Raw genomic sequence first — 16,799 nt, forward strand, 5'->3', positions numbered from 1 at the left:
TAGTCACAAACTAGAAACAATGAAAATGACCATGAACTGATGAATAAACAAAATGTGGTACAGGCATATCTTGTTTTACTGCACTTCACAGACCACTGTGGTTTTTACTGTGTTGTTTTTTTTTTTAACAAATTGAAGGTTCGTGATACCCCAGTGTTGAGAAGCTCTATTGGTGCTAGTTTTCCCAAAACCATTTGCTTTACTACGTGTTTGTGTGTCCCATTCGGGTAATTCCTGCAGTATTTCAAACTTCATTATCATCGTATTTGTTATAGTGATCTGTGACCAGTGATCTTAGATGTTACTATTTTAATTGTTTTGGGGCACAATGAACCGCATCCCTGCAAGACAGCAAACATAATCGAAAAATGTTGTGTACGTTCCACCTGTTCCACTGAACAACTGCCCCCACCTCTCCCTCTCTTCAGGCCTCGCAACTCCCCAAGACACTACTATAGTGAAATAAGGCCAATTAATAACCCTACCTTGACCTCTAGGAAAAGTCACACGTCTCTCACTTTAAATCAAAAGCTAGACATGATTAAACTTAACAGGGAAGGCATGTCAAAAGCTGAGAGAGATTGAAAGCTAGGCCTTTCTCGCCAGTTAGCCAAGCTGTGAGCGCAGAGAAGTTCTTGAAGGAAATGAAAAGCGCTACTCCGGTGAACACATGAGTGGTAAGAAAGCAAAACCATCTTATTGCTGCTGTGGAGGAAGTTTAAGTGGTCTGGGTAGAAGATCAAACCAGCCAAACATTCCCTTAAGCCGAAGCCCAATCCACAGCAAGGCCCTTGCTGCTGGTGCGTCACTTCAGTCGTTTCCGACTCTGTGTGACCCCATAGACGGAAGCCCACCAGGCTCCCCCGTCCCTGGGATTCTCCAGGCAAGAACACTGGAGTGGGTTGCCATTTCCTTCTCCAATGTGTGAAAGTGAAAAGTGAAAGTGAAGTCACTCAGTCGTGTCCGACCCTTAGCGACCCCACGGACTGCAGCCCACCAGGCTCCTCCATCCATGGGATTTTCCAGGCAAGAGTACTGGAGTGGCTTGCCATTGCCCTTACTCTCTTCAATTCTATGAAGGCTAAGAGAGGTATGGAAGCTACAGAAGAAAAATTTGAAGCCAGCAGAAGTTGGCTCATGAGGTTTAAGGAAAGAAGTCCTCTCCATAACATAAAGGTGCAAGATGAAGCAGCAAGTGCTGATGTAGAAGCTGGGCAGAAGATCTACCTCAGATAATTAATGGAGGTGGCTACACAGAACAACAGGTGTTTAATGTCAGCTAAACAGTATTTTGGAAGATGCCATCTAGGACTTTCCTAGTAGAGAGTAATCAATGCCTGGCTTCAAAGCATCAAAAGGGCAAGTTAACTCTCACTAGGGCCTAATGCAGCTGGTGACTCAGAATGAGACTCATGTTTTCATGCCTGCTAACGCAACATGGTGGCTCAGAGGTTAAAGCATCTGCCTCCAATGCGGGAGACCCGGGTTCGATCCCTGGGTCGGGAAGATCCCCTGGAGAAGGAAACGGTAACCCACTCCAGTATTCTTGCCTGGAGAATCCCATGGACGGAGAAGCCTGGTAGGCTACAGTCCACGGGGTCGCAAAGAGTCGGACACAACTGAGCGATGGGACGGGACGGAACACAACATCCACTCTGCAGCCCATGGATCAACGAGTATCTCAACTTTCAAGGCTTAATACTTAAGAAATCCATTTTGTAAGGTGATAGCTGCCATTGAGAGTGATTCCTCTGATGGATCTGGGCAAATAAATTGAAAATCTTCTGGAAATAATTCAACATTCTAAGAACATTCATGATAAATGGGGAAGGGTCAAATATCAACATTAAAAGAAATTTAGAAGTTTATTCCAATTCACGGGTGACTTTGAGGGTTCAAGACTTCAGTGGAGGAAGTAACCGCAGATGTGGTGGAAACATCAAGAGAATTAGAGTTAGAAGTGGAGCCTGAATATGTGCCTGAATTGCTGCAATCCCATGATATAACTTTCATGGGTGAGAAGGTGCCTCTCATGGATGAGCAAAGAAAGTGGTTTCTTGAGACGATGCTATGAAGACTTGATGTGATGACAAAGGATTCAGAATATTACATAAACTTGGTTGATAAAGTAGTAACAGGGTTTAAGAGAATTGACTCCATTTTGAAAAAAGTCCTACAGTGGGTAAAGTGCTGTTAAACAGTATCCCGTATTATCAAGAAATCACTTGTGAAAGGAAGAGTCAACTGATGTTGCAAACTTCATTGTTATCTTGTTAAGAAATTGCCACAGCCACCCCAACCTTCAGCAACCACCACCCTACTCAGTCTGCCACCGTCAGCACTGAGGCAAGAAGGCTCAGAGGGTGGTGAGAAATTAAGGTATGCACACTGTTCTTTTAAGACATAATGCTATTACACATTTAATAAACTACAATATAGTGTAAACAGAACTTTTTACATGCACTGGGAAAACAAAAAGTAAAGTGACTCACTTTACTGCAACATTTGCTTTACTTGGGGGTTTGATACCAGACTTGCAATACTGCTGAGGCCAATATGGCTAAGGAATATTACTGCATAGCCATACAATGAAATATGATCCCGCTTCCACTCCAGAGAAGGCAGCAATGACACATGGCGCAATGTGGATAACCTTGAAAGCATGCTACAGGAAAAGAAGCCGGACTTCCCTGATGGCGCAACGGATAAGAATCTGCCCGCCAATGCAGGGGACACGCGTTCAATCGCTCGTCCCAGGAAGACCTCAGACACTGTGAGGAGCAACGAAGACCGCGGGCCACAACTGCTGAGCCCACACTCTAGAGCCCTCGAGCCACAGCTACTGAGCCGACGGACTACAACTACGGAAGCCCACGCGCTATGAGCCTGCACCTGTGGTCTGCCAGAAGAGAAGCCACTGCAATGAGAAGCCCAAACACTGCAACGAAGAGTAGGCCCCACTTGCCACAACTAGAGAAAAGCCTGATTTAGACAAAAGCAATGAAGACCCAGCTCAGCCAAAAAAAAAAGCCAGGCACAAAAAGACCACATATTGTAGACTCTATTTATATGAAATGCTCAGAATAGGCAAACCCTATTATCATTTTTGCAACTTTTAACGTTTCAAATTACTTCAAAATAAAAAGTTAAAAAATAAAATAAAATCAGGGATCTTGATGAGATCACCGAGAGACAGCAGAGATAGAAAGGATGAGGAAACTCAGGACAGAACCTTGGGGTGTGCTAACACTTTTAAAAGGGTGAACACAGGTTGAACAGCAAGAGACTGAGAAAGCCGTCAGCCAAATAGGAAAATCAGCTATTTGCACCACCTGCCAAGACAATAGGGGTGAGGGACATATTACTGGCCCCAATACCCCAGACAGCTTAATCAAGACATTTGTCAGATACATGTAGCAAAAAAATCTGGCTGCCACCCAAGCCTCGGCAGCTCACCCAGATGCAATGGCAGCCCTGCTCAAGTGCAGGGGGCGGGGCAGAAGCTTGCCCCCAGGTGCTGTCTGCTATGGGGACAAAGATCTATTTTCCGGGGGAGGAAGAAGGTGAAATGCCACCAGGGATGGAGCTCAGTGAATGTGCGCAATGACCCTAATCTTCATTTTAGAGACAGGAGAGAGGACCAGAAAAGTCAAGGGGTTTGCACGATTAATGAGGCAGAGCTGGCATTCCAACTCTTAGCTCTTCAGTCCATGCTTTTCTATTCCTCTTCCAGCAACCTAGTGAACTGTCAGTAGCACTAAGAGATTAGTCTCTGGGGCTGCTAGTCAAGTGTATCCACAAGGGCTGCAGTGACTGAGTAAAGCTGTTTCTCAAGAAAAGGTTGAATAAATCAAGAAAATTAGACACAAGCAGATTGGCATGTATCCCCCTGGGTACTTTAAGGTTAGGCAGGAGCAGTGGTAAATAATCTGCCTTCCAATATAGGAGGCACAAGAGACGCAGGTTCCACTCCTAGGTTGGGAAGAGCCCCTGGCATAGGAAATGGCAACCCACTCCAGTATTCTAGACTGGGAAAGCCCATGGACAGAGGAGTCTGGCAGGCTATGGTCCATGGGGTCGCAGAGTCAGATACGACTTTGCGACTATAACCACCACCACCAGGAAATGAAGACACACACAGTCCCTGATGCTCTTCTAGATGGCATACAGAACAAGCTGGGATAAAAGACGCTGGAATTACAGAAATCCCAGACGCAGACTGGAGAAGCAGAGATAGAAACAGTTAATGACAAAACTTCTGTTTCCCCTCAATTAAAGTCCCTGTTCCAAGGTACTTTTCCATTAATAAATAAAAAGCAAAACAGTAATTTTTTCAACATTAACAATTTTAGAACAATTAAACAAAAACCATAAAGACTGCTTTTAAAAGAGCAGTTACATCCTTACCTTCCCTCAATTATCTACACCTGAAATAAACCTAACCACCAAGCCTGCACTCCTCTAAACAGACATCATCAATTACCTGGTGACAGCTACCAGAAGGGAAGGCAAAATGCCTCCGAGGAACTGAAAAGCGTCCAGAAAATTTCCTTTGCCAACTTTAACCCTTCTTGGTGATAGAAATGTCAAACTCCTTATTGGTTTCCTTGCTTTCTTTCTCTGTCTCTTTTTGCTGTGTTGGCCTGTCTTTTTAAACTGAACATACAGCCTATTTACTAAATGTACAAAGTCAGGGCAAGTGTTAAGGCTGGTTCCTCCAGTGGAAGGAGGGCTGAACTGGGAGTCAGGACATCTGGGTTCCAGCCCTGCTCAAGTATACACTAATAGTGCGGCTTTGTGCTTAGTTTATGCAATGAAAGTATGGAGTTGGACAGATGATCTTTGTGGTCTATTTAAGCACTGAAATTCTGACTTTACAATCTAAAGCAGTACGAAGCATTATGACACTGTCACGCATACAAGGGATAATCCCAGATAACTAGAGGTAAAACTAAACATTCTTGTGGGACTCTTTCAGCTTCAACATACGTCAATAAGGTAACTGGACAAAGGGAAAGCACACACTGATATAGTACCAAGAGAACAGCTCCAGGTGTGCTTACAGGAGGTGGATACTCCATTTACGAGCACAATGCTGCCCTCTGAGGTTGGTGCCAGCTCATCCCGGGTACCATGTCCGAGTGAACAGTATCTTCAGTAAGAAGGGAACCAAACACTTAAAACATGACTAAAGTCATTTTAAGCCCTTCCGAGTACTGTACCTTTCTGAACTCCAAAACAATCAGATAAATTTTTTTAACCTGCTATGTGTTTACTACTAGTATCTTCATCAATCACACCAAGGAGTTGGTCATATCTGGCCCACAGCATGTTTTTCTACAGCCTGGGAGCTAAGAATAGTTTCTACATTTTTAAGTGGTTACAATAATCAAAGTAAGAATGCTTTCTGACAAATGAAAATTATAAAAAATTCAAATTTCAGGGCCTATAAATAAAGTTTTATTGGAACACAGTCATGCTCATTTACGCTATTTTCTACGGGTGCTTTTTTGCTATGACATAGTTGAGCAGCCGCAAATATTTATTCTCTGACCTTTTACAGAAAAAGTTTGTGACCCCTAAATTACACCACATCCTACATACCAATATCATTTGAATAACAGATACTTCCAAGGGTTATTTGATTATAAAAGACCTATATGTGAAGAATGAGCAGGAAATACTGAACGAGGAAAAGTGTTTTCATAGAACTTGGATTTTTCAATGTATGAGGATGATACTAGCAATGCCTCCTTGTGTGTGTGCACCCGACAGGCAGCTTTCAGCCGCTTAGTTCCACTGTCCGGGTTTCTGCAGCTCCCTATGTTACAGGAGAAAGGAAAATCCACAGAGCAGAGCACCATCACTGGAAAATACACCCAGGAACCAGAATGGCACCACGAACTTAGGAAATGTTTCCAAATGAATCAAAATCTCACTTTCCAGTAAGGTGTTCGTACCTTCTCAAACAAAAATAACTGGGACAAAGGGTGTGGCAAGTGTGAGCATGCCACAGGAGGCCAGTGAACACAGTTTTTGAATGTGGGATGCACTAGAGAGATCTGAAACACATTAGCTGTGATACTCACAGATCAGAGACTTCCACAGAGCTGACTGCCAAACAGGTTAACAGACATTCGCTCTCACTGATGGAGCCTTTTGATAAACAGGGTTTAAAAAATAAGTATCACTTGCAAGATGAGAGGTTTTAACAAATGGGTTACTGGGACTATGAAACTGGGGATCAAGGTTTTTGGTTCAGACTACCAGCATGGTGCATTCTCGTATTATTAATAGAAACATTAAATAAATTTAGAGTCTTGCCATAGGGTGTTTCTTAAAAAGCATGTAGTCCAGAATCAGCTTCCTAAGAACACATGGACTCAAAAATGTGACGACGATGCCAAATAGATAAATGTGCTAATGAAAATTAGGTCACGTACCCATTTTTAAGATGTGCACATATATCTTAAAGGCACTTTTCACAGGAAGCTCGGTTTGGTGCCCTGTGATGACCTGGATAGGGGGCATGGGGGGTGGGGATGGGAGGTGGGTCCAAGAGGGAGGGGATGTATGTATAGTATAGACATAACTGATTCACTTCATTTTACAGAAGGAACAAAGACAAACTGTAAGGCAATTATACTCCAATAAAACAAAATAAGAGCTTCCCAAGTAGCGTTAGTGGTAAAGAGCCCATCTGCCAATGCAGGAGACGAAAGAGACACAGGTTTGATCATTGGGTCGGGAAGATACCCTGGAGAAGGGCATGGCAACCCACTCTAGGGTTCTTGCCTAGAGAACCCCACAGACAGAAGAGCCTGGTGAGCTACAGTCCACGGGGTCGCAAGGAGTCAAACATGACAGAAGTGACTTAGCATGCAGGCATGCAAAAGAAAAGAAAATAAAGACACCTTTACATGGACATTTACTAGTACAGTTCAGACAGAAGAAGCATCAAAATTAACACCAGTTGCATTCTGAGGGTCTGTTTAGGAAAGGTTTCCACTCTGTATCATTTGAGCACTTACCTCTGTTTCCCCTCTGCTAGTCACTATCCAGTTGCCTCCTCTCCCTAGGACCGGCTCAGCAGGATGCCTCCTCTGCGGTGCCTTCCCCTACAGGTGATGGGCCGATCTGCACAAATACCTACAGCCTTCCTATCTCTTCTTTCACAGACCACTTCAGAATGGTGACATGCTCCCCAAACTCCTAACATCAGGGCCCACTCCCACCATAGCACTGGGAGCTGTAACAATGTGGGACATGGCCCATTTTTTTGGTCAAATGAGAAAGAGAAAGAACAGATGGATGGCAAGAAGCAACAGAACGGGATGTGCTCATTAAGGCTAAGTTACTACATCACGACAGGGACTACAAACCTTCAAAGTGACGTTCCTTCACAGGACTGCCTCAAAAATTCATTAAAACGCTGTAGCAAACAGTTTCAGAACTGTCCTTTTAAAAGAGAATGCCATTGGCACAAAGTGAAAGATTTCCTTTCAACCCTCAAATTCCTATAGCGATCATCTGAGTATACTGCAAAAGCCAGAAGAAGCCTTTTGCTGTATTCATTCACACATTTTCCTACATTAACTAGTCCCTAACATGGATATGAAAGAAGGAAAAAGATCCGCATGAGCCTGGAAGTTAAAGAGAAGGCAGTGTTTCCTTTGCAAACCAACCCACCCCCACCTGAACTGAGAGGAGAGGAAGGCTGCTGTCAAGAGCAGGTAAAGAAACAGGGCAGCTGCCAATCTGCCTTCTTGACAACCAGACACTTCAAACGAAAAGACTGAGAGAAAAATCTCAACATATAAATACACTACTTTTCACCTTTTTGGCAAACTACCTTCTTTCCTCTGTTTCTCACAAACACAACAATCTACAAAGCATATTCATGTAAAATAACATTTCAGTTGGAACAAGGAAGAACTTGGAAGGAAAGAATTAATCGAATTGGAAGCTGTATAACTGAAATTTATTTGGTAAAGGAGGAATTCTCAGGAAATAATGAAAATTAGGAGTCACCAGACTTTTCTTTGTTCAATTCTCCTTTTCCTCAGATTCAGAATGAAAATGTGAGGGAGGGAGATGGGGAAGTGTGCAGGTGAGCATGGCACATAATATTTTACAGACTTATAACTAGTAAATTATATTGCTACTAGCTGCTCAAGGAATGTGATCTTTGTAGAAAACACTCCTCAGAATGCCAAAGGGGGAAAAAAATCCATGTCTAAAGGAGAAAATAAACACGTAAATCATAGTAGTAAAACTACATCAGTTAGTTATGTGTAGGGAAAAACAACTGCCCTTTCCTAAGAATAGATTTTCCACAACTTTAAAATAGATTTCCTCCTAATAAGTCTTCTTTCCCAATAAGTATTGTCTTTCTGTATAAAAAATAATTTGCAAGATAAGAAAAACAGAAACCAGAAGAATTTCATTTTATCTGTACAGAAATAATTACTTTTTTTTTTCTCCCTTTTTTGGCCATACTGTGTGGTTTGTGGGATCTTATTTCCCTGGCCAGGAATTGAACCCCAGGCCACAACAGTGATAGTGCCGAGTCCGAACCACTGGACCACTGGGGAAATTCCCAGAAATATTTACTTTCATGAGACAAAAAACTCAAGAGCACAGTACACAGCAGTTATTTATTTAAATACTTGAAAAGGTCAATGATGGAAAAAATAGGTTTATCATGAGAGTTTATATTCATCAGAGTTATTTTACCATTTAAAAAAGTGCTGCTTCTAGGTTATCCTAGCCAGATATAGAACAATTCATGACACATGCAGCTACTGTAATATACTATAATAGACACAGCCATTATAGAACAATTTACACTTTGGGAGGAAATTCAGTAGTAGTACTGGTGACCGTTTATTTAAACTAAAAACATTGATAATATACAAATCTGTTTTCTCTTTTGATTGAAAGGGCTATAAAATTCAACATACTGACAAAGGAAGCGATATAATCACACGAGTGACACCTCTGCTAAGTGCCTTTAGCTTTCTCCTTCCTTAGAGGAGAGCCTCACATTCAACTACACAATTTTCAGACTGCACGATGACTTCAAGGCTGGCCTACCATAAGGGACAGGACTGAAAGAAAGTCATGTTTTTTAAAAATGGAGAGAAAATGGCAAATTGTGCCTTGTGTACTCAAAGTACCCAAAGATCATTCTGAGTAAATGTGAAATAAATAAATGATTGATTAGTAAAATACAATCTCAGAGCTGACTTAAATCCAGGAGAGTGAGCCAGCTAAGCACTAACAATACCATGTCAAAATGTCCAGAAACATCTTTTCTAAAACTCAGTCTGGGAGACCGTATCTTGCCTGAATATGTACATTATTTACAAAATATTCCCTTTTGGCCTCTGAAAGTTAGCCATTTTAGTTTGGCTGTTAAGCTGTTTCTTTACATATGCTAGCCAATACTGCAGTTATAACTATCATTAAAATACTCTTATGCATGAATTACAAATATTAATAAAGTAACTCTGCAATGTATAAATATCTCAATATTTCTAGCGGAATTTAAAGCATTCAGAATGTACATTTGTTTTTGGTAGGGCCAGTATTTTTTTTTTTAAATCATCGCTGTTTCAGTAATGCTTTGTACATGGCAAAGCCCAAAACTGCAAAAACAGTAGCACCAAAGCTTGCTCGAAGCCAAAACGTGGAGCTCTTGAGGTCAGCTTGTGTCACGTGCCTGTAGTCAAAAAATATAATTAATGTTTAAAACACGATTAGTATGAAAAAAACAGTTATGTGGACAGTCTATTTTTATGGAAGTATTAGCACACTTGTCAGACTAATTGCATACAGTAATGGTCACCAAAAGCATTTGTCAATAAGGCCGTATGTACACTGCTTAGGTAGTCACTGTCTTTAGACATACTGTAGACATTTGGGAGTAAACAACATCTAAAATGGTACAAATTTTCTTCACAAGAGAAATGGAGAACTTAAACAAATCAATCTGCCACTTTTTAATACCAGCATGGTCCTTCAAAATGAGAGGTAAGACTGAAACCACACAATTTTGAGAGTCAATTTCATGAAATCTCCTGTCCCCAGGAACCAAAAGCTATCTTGTAAGCAGTTAAGTGACAAGTGACAATACTTTTCTAATAGCAATGCTTAAAATCAACTTGAGAAACACTGAGTCCCATAAAAATTTACCAAAAAAAATCCCAAAAGGGAAGGGGGAAGATTTACCAGTTTGCATTAATTTGGTTACTGCTGATTAAAGAAAGAAGAAAAAACAAACAAACCAAACTCTGGTATTAGTCAGACAGGCAGTGACAATGGTACCAACCAAACGACATAATGTAACATGATGGACTGAAAGGTAAATGACACAAAAGAAGCCATATTATGCATGACAAGAACAGGGACAGCCTGTACCACAAACTGAGTTTGTGAGCATGCTCAGTTAATAACACTGCCAAGCACCCTCAAGGGTCTCAAGTATGACAGCTTACCATAAAGAAGATTAAGCTTTAAAGAAAAAGTTGGAACATTTCATTCAAGTGTCACTGAAGGTTTAGTTAAGTGAACACAATTGAGGTGATATAGAAAACTTACAGGATTAAGAGTTCAGAGAAAACTGTCTAGGTTATTTTACAACTGAACTAATAAACAAACAGATTTGAAGCAAGAGTCAGACATCATTAAAAGACCAAGACACTGACACAAGCAAAAGAGTTAAGAGCCAAGAATATATAAACTGTACAAAACTACTTTGCCTCAGTAATAGTCAAGAGTGAACAATCAGATTAGTTTTCACACGATGCAATCTGTACACCCCTAAGAAGCAAGGCTGTAATACAAGCAGAGTGCTCCATGCCTTATCACCACAGAGAAACAACACATAGCACTCCAACTCCTTATCCTCCCCAGTTTCTATTGGAAAAAAATCACTCCTTACATAATTATCATTTTACAAAGCAAAGTGATAACACAGATTCATGCCACCTTGCAAGTTAGTTCTTCCAACAGGCAGTGTTTTATTAAAAAGAAAAAAAAAAAAGAGTTAGGGAAGAAAATACTTAGGTTTTTTAGTTTTTTCTCATTTTTCCAATAGGAAAAACTCCAACAGAGCCAACCCCACTGGTTGTGGGAAATGTTACCTGGCTTCAAGAAAAAGTGGACCGTGAGATGACTCCATGAAGATGGAATCTTCTACAGAGCTGACGGCGTGCACCTGGTGAGTAATACTGCCTTCGTCGTCTGCTAACAGCATGGCACCCCACTCAGCTACCTGGGCTCTTAACCTTTTATACACATGCACACAGTTTGCAGTTCACAGCACAGCTCACAAAAGAAGGGGACTGAAAGCAATGTCTCTTGATTAAACATCCCACACATAAACTGAGTTGACACCCTATTATATGAAGCATCTCACGATTTCTATATTTAAAATGAATTTATCCTCTAGAATACTGCCAAACTTGAAAAAAAATCTAGCTATATATACTCTTTTAAAACACTCATATACCATGCAGGGAAACCTAAGGCTGTTATATACCTTCTCTATGTATCCCTCAGAGGCTGGTCTTGGTATATCTGAAAGACTTAAGAGAAGCCCTTGAAACTAATATTACAAACAGTACTTGACAATATTCAGTGACTAGAAGTACTTACTCAAAATGAGGCTAACAACTATTAGTCATGAAGTTGAGAGATGCTTCTAATTTCTGATTACTAAAAACTACAAACATATATCTGTAAAAAAAAAAAAAACAAAATAGTAAAACATCCCAAACTCTGACTGTCATGGTCCTATGACGAGAGTTTCAAAGTCTACAACTCCAAGTCAGCAGAGACAGAGAGGACTGAAAATGAGAACACGGGCTCACAGCGTATCAGAGCTCTGCCCTGGCTTTGGTCTCTCTGTGATCTGCATGCGTCTTCACTAACAGAAAATATTTTTACACTTACTTTTTTTTTTTACACTTAATTATCAAGTAAGTGTAAAACGGGGTTAGGATTAATGTTAGCTATAGTGACAGTAAAATCAGTGAAAATAATTTCTTATAAATATTCTTCAAGTATGGAATCTGTTAACACAGCTTAACTCTCTTTGCTGTTGCTGTGATTGTGTGGTTTTTTTTTTCCCCCTACACTGCGTGGCATATGGGATCTTAGTTCCCCAACCAGGGATCGAACCCACAACCCCTGCAGTGGAAGCAAAGGAATCTTTTTTTTTTCCTATGGATAGGGCAAGGGAGTCTTAACCACTGAACCAATCCTTTTGTTGTATTTTGAGAAGTAGTACCATTCATGAAATAATATACTCTGCCTGACTTTATTGCTTAGCTTTCTGCTGCATTTCCAGATAGTAATTATTACTTTTCCCTAAGCTATAGTATAGCCTTCAATAGGCAAAACAGTGCTTCATATTTATAGATGAGAAACAATACAGATACATGTTCAATATACAGCTTGTTTAAATCTCAAGGCAACCATTAACTCATAAAGTGTATTTCAATGATTCCACTGATGTTTCAGTAGTCGTTTAAGATACTTTTAGACATGGAAAACTACTTTTTAGACAGAAAGCTACTTAGAGAATTATTTTACGCTTTTAGTATATGCATTTAAAAGCTACATTAACCAGGCTCTATAAGGAAAACACATTTATAATGGATGGCACATTTGCATTGCCTGCCTAACGACACCTGAATAGACAAGAGTGTGATCTTAATTGTACCCCATAAGTGTGAAGAACTGAGCCATGCTTGTCATTTCAGGTCTCAAGCAGAAGCAGAGTAATAGTTTCAAAAAGCTGCTTCCTAATTCATGTCTAAACTCAAGCAAAAAGCAATTCTTTCACAATTCTTTCCAAATGACTCATATAAAATAGAATAAATTATAATGTCTTATTGTATATTTTTTCTTAAGTTTTTCAGGCTATTAAAAAAGTAATATAAGCACATTATATGAGAAAATGAAAGTAGGAAGGAAAAAATCACTTAGAGTCACCTAAGGCAACTAATTAAAATTTGTGGTATTTCCTTTTAGACGTTTTTTAATGTATTTCTTACATAGCTGCAAACACAATGCGTATAATTTCTATATTTTATATCCTTTAAATATATTACATAAGGTCTTTTCCATGAATTATAGAAACATCCTTTTAAATAGCTGCATTATATTTTTATTGGTGGTTATCTCCATTTACAGATACCTGTAACTAAAGTGATAAACACTACTTTACATAACATTTTTCACTACATTTAAAAGTTTCCTTAACACAGACTTCCCCAAAATGAAAATTACAGGGTCAAAAATGTGTGTGTGTAAAAAGGTTCTTTTTTTCCAATCTACTGATATACCAGAATCACACATTTCCCTATTGTATGTGGAATAAAATAATTTAGGTTCAGCAGTATCTCTTTTTACAACATAAGAAATAATGACTAAGTGGTAAAATATAACCTTAATCAATCATATAAAGCTTGCTAGAACTTTTGAGTTCTTAGGCAGAGAATCCCTGTGTCCTGAATGCTGGCTTTCTGGCTTAAAATTGCTCTGGGCCCATACATCAATCAGATAACAAGCGCTCTTTGACCCAAGTGTGGGAGCAAACCAACAAGTTTGGACCTGGGTATTATTAAGGCTGCTACTTAATAAGGCAGAAAGAAGGAAATGTTTCCAAAATTCAGGCAATAAAGAGGTAAATTAAAAACTGTGTGAAGGTTGCAGAAGGTGCGTAACAACGGACCAAAATTCCTATGTACCTATACACAGAATGCCTTAAAGAAGGCATACAACATGCTCTGATTAACTCTGCAATTTACAGTAAATATAAGAACATTAACTAAAATCTTTATGGGGTTCAGTGTATTTAACCAATAATAAAGGGAATGTTATCAATTGCAATGTTCAGAATCATAAAATAATCAAATCCTTTATAAAGGGCTCAACAGAACTAAACCTATTCCAGCTATTCCCAAATAGGTATTTTTAATTTTGTTCTCTATAATGTGTTACAAGACTTTATATATGAGGTATAAAAACTATACAGGCATACCTCAGAGGTATTATGAGTTCAGTTCCAGAACACTGTAATAAAGTGAATATTGCAATAAAGTGAGTCAGATGAACTGTTTGGTTTCCCAGTGGATAGAAAAATTATGTCTATGCTATACTGTGGTCTATTAAGTGTGCAATTGCATTATTACTAAAAAAACAACCATACACATACGTAATTTAAAAATACTATAAATACCGCTAAAAAATGCTAACGATCACCTGAAAATGTAGTTACCACAAACCTTCAATTTGTAAAAACCACAATATCTTTGAAGCACAATAAAATAACGTATGCCTGTACTGCAGAAACCTAAATGTCTGCAAAAATTAGAATTTGAGGGAGGTGGAGAATTCAGAAAGGTCCAGCTATCAATTAATCTAGCCTTAGATTACAGGTTATTATGCAGAGGAAAGCAAAGCTCAATAGTACATACTCAAAAGCAGTGAAGTTAAGAGACTTTGGAAGAGTAGCTTCTGCCCAGTCACTTTTAACAGTCCTCCCATACAACTTCTCAGAAATAAATTTGAATTTCCTATTTTTTATTCTTCTATCTCACCACTTCACCCTTCTCAAACACAACTCCGAGGTGTGCAAAGGCACTAAAAATGAATGGTCTCCTAGTTTTATAATTCTTTCCATACATGTATCTCAGGTATGAATTTTTAAGTTAATACTCTGAAACAGTCTATGCAACTGTAATGCATGTAACCTAAAGTTAACTAGGGTTCACAGATATCATACATAGCTTTTTCCTATTTGTAATTACATATCTCAAATTGAAAATTATACTGAGGTCATCGAAACTATAGTTAAATCTTTTGTTTTTAAACTTAAAAAAAATATATATCTCTGGATCTTCCTGCTTTTCCTCCTCTCCCTGCTTTATGTTTCTTCCTGGTGAAGTATTTTTTTATATTTATCTCTAACAATAATGCCATTATTGATAATTATAGTTTTAATAATGACAATTCTCCTAATTGAACAATTCATACCTAGTAGGTATGAAATATTTTAATATTTCTCAAAATAGGTTAAGAAATCAAAATATAGTGTTCAACGAAGATAAACCGCAACACAAATCATAAGGAAGCTGTTAACTGAGCATGCCTAAACAGTAACAAACTTAGGAAAAGGACACAGGTGTGCAATGTTAAGAAACGCTTCACCAAGCATTAGAGGAATAAAAACTCACAGATGACTGTAAATACATGGGAAATAAATAATGTTTATATGTTAACTACTGATAAAGGTCGGAATAAGCAAACTCCACTCTGTCGTGTCCTTTAAAATACTAATCAAATGGCAAAAAAAATTTTAAATTATAAGCGGCAGCAGCTTATGTGGCAAGAATCTATAACACAACTCTGGTGCAATTTTAAATGTATGACCATGTATATGTATTCAAATTCAAAGAAAAGCCTTGTAAGGACCTTTCATATAAATATAAAAGTTTCATATGAAATTAAAACACAGGATGCACCTCCTTAAAATACAGTATTTTACTGTAACATAGTATCTTATGGACTCTTTATGTTCCCAGTGGAATTTCTGTAACATTAAGATTTCTAGGAAACCATCCTCTTTATAAGGCAATCCTGTGAAAGGCAGCTCATTTTGGTGTGACAACTGTAAAACACCTTTCTTCAAAAATAGAGTTCCTATATTAAGTAACATGACTTTAAGCAATGTGGCGGAACTTAGGTGATTAGCAAAGTAATAAGGGCAAATGAAGTAAGTCATTAATGAATTGATTAAAATAAATGTCTCATGTATCCAATTTTTAAAAATACATTAAAAAGCAGAGTAAAAAAATACATGGGTATGACCGTCCATCATACTCAGTGTGGAGCTACACACTTGGTTGTTAAAGTAATATACTGTTACCAAACTTAGGAAGTAATAGGAACAATTAATCTCTACAAAGAAATAAGAGAACCAAAATATGTATCAAAGAAAACTATACCAAAATGATAAACTGTAAAATAAGCAATATGATTAAACTACAGGTTAGGAAAAATGGGAGGACTAGACACTGAAACACAGCTGGGAAAAGGATCAAGAGGAGTTAAAAAATGACTAGGTGGCACAGACAAACAAATCAAAGTGAACATCTAAAGAAAGGGACAAACTAAAGTGCTGGCTAGAGTACCCTGGTGCACTAGAGTACCCTGCGCACTAGAGTACCCTACACACTAGAGTATCCTGGTACACTAGAGCACACTGCATACTAGAGTACCCTGCACACTAGAGTACCCTGGTACACTACAGTACCCTGCACACTAGAGTATCCTGGTACACTGGAGTACACTGCACACTAGAGTGCCCTGGTGCACTAGAGTACCCTGCACACTAGAGTAGAGTACCCTGGTACACTAGAGTACACTGCACACTAGAGTATCCTGGTACACTGGAGTACACTGCGCACTAGAGTACCCTGGTGAACTAGAGTAGAGTAGAGTACCCTGGTACACTAGAGCACACTGAGTACTAGAGTACCCTGGTACACTAGAGTACCTTGGGCACTAGAGTATCCTGGTACACTGGAGTACACTGCACACTAGGGTACCCTGCACACTAGAGTACCCTGGTACACTAGAATACAGTGCGCACTAGAGTACCCTGGTACACTAGAGTACCCTGCGCACTAGAGTATCCTGGTACACTGAAGTACTCTGCACATCAGAGTACCCTGGCACACTGGAGTACACTGCACACTAGAGTACCCTGGTGAACTAGAGTAGAG

The 16,799-nt window shown here is 39.2% G+C and overlaps 1 protein-coding gene across 15 annotated transcripts in view; it reads right to left on the minus strand.

Moving 5' to 3' along the window:
* RHOT1 (ras homolog family member T1) overlaps positions 1-16,799 on the minus strand; it is a 91,830-nt gene that overhangs the window by 22,252 nt on the left and 52,779 nt on the right. For 8 of the 15 annotated variants that reach the window (XM_055401288.2, XM_055401304.2, XM_055401296.2 and 5 more), the window contains one exon: positions 133-9,724. The exons of 1 other annotated variant lie outside the window; for it this stretch is intronic. In XM_055401288.2, coding sequence (XP_055257263.2) covers positions 9,607-9,724 — 118 coding nt within the window. In that variant the 3' untranslated portion in view covers positions 133-9,606. Of the gene's footprint in view, positions 1-132; positions 9,725-11,147; positions 11,292-16,799 lie in introns of those variants that run through there. 6 more of the 15 variants (XM_055401283.2, XM_055401284.2, XM_055401285.2 and 3 more) reach the window with 3 other exon arrangements.

Source organism: Moschus berezovskii, chromosome 20 (assembly GCF_049115385.1).
Source record: "Moschus berezovskii isolate FMDL1 chromosome 20, NW_MosBer_1.0, whole genome shotgun sequence".
NCBI classification, from domain to species: Eukaryota; Metazoa; Chordata; class Mammalia; order Artiodactyla; family Moschidae; genus Moschus; species Moschus berezovskii.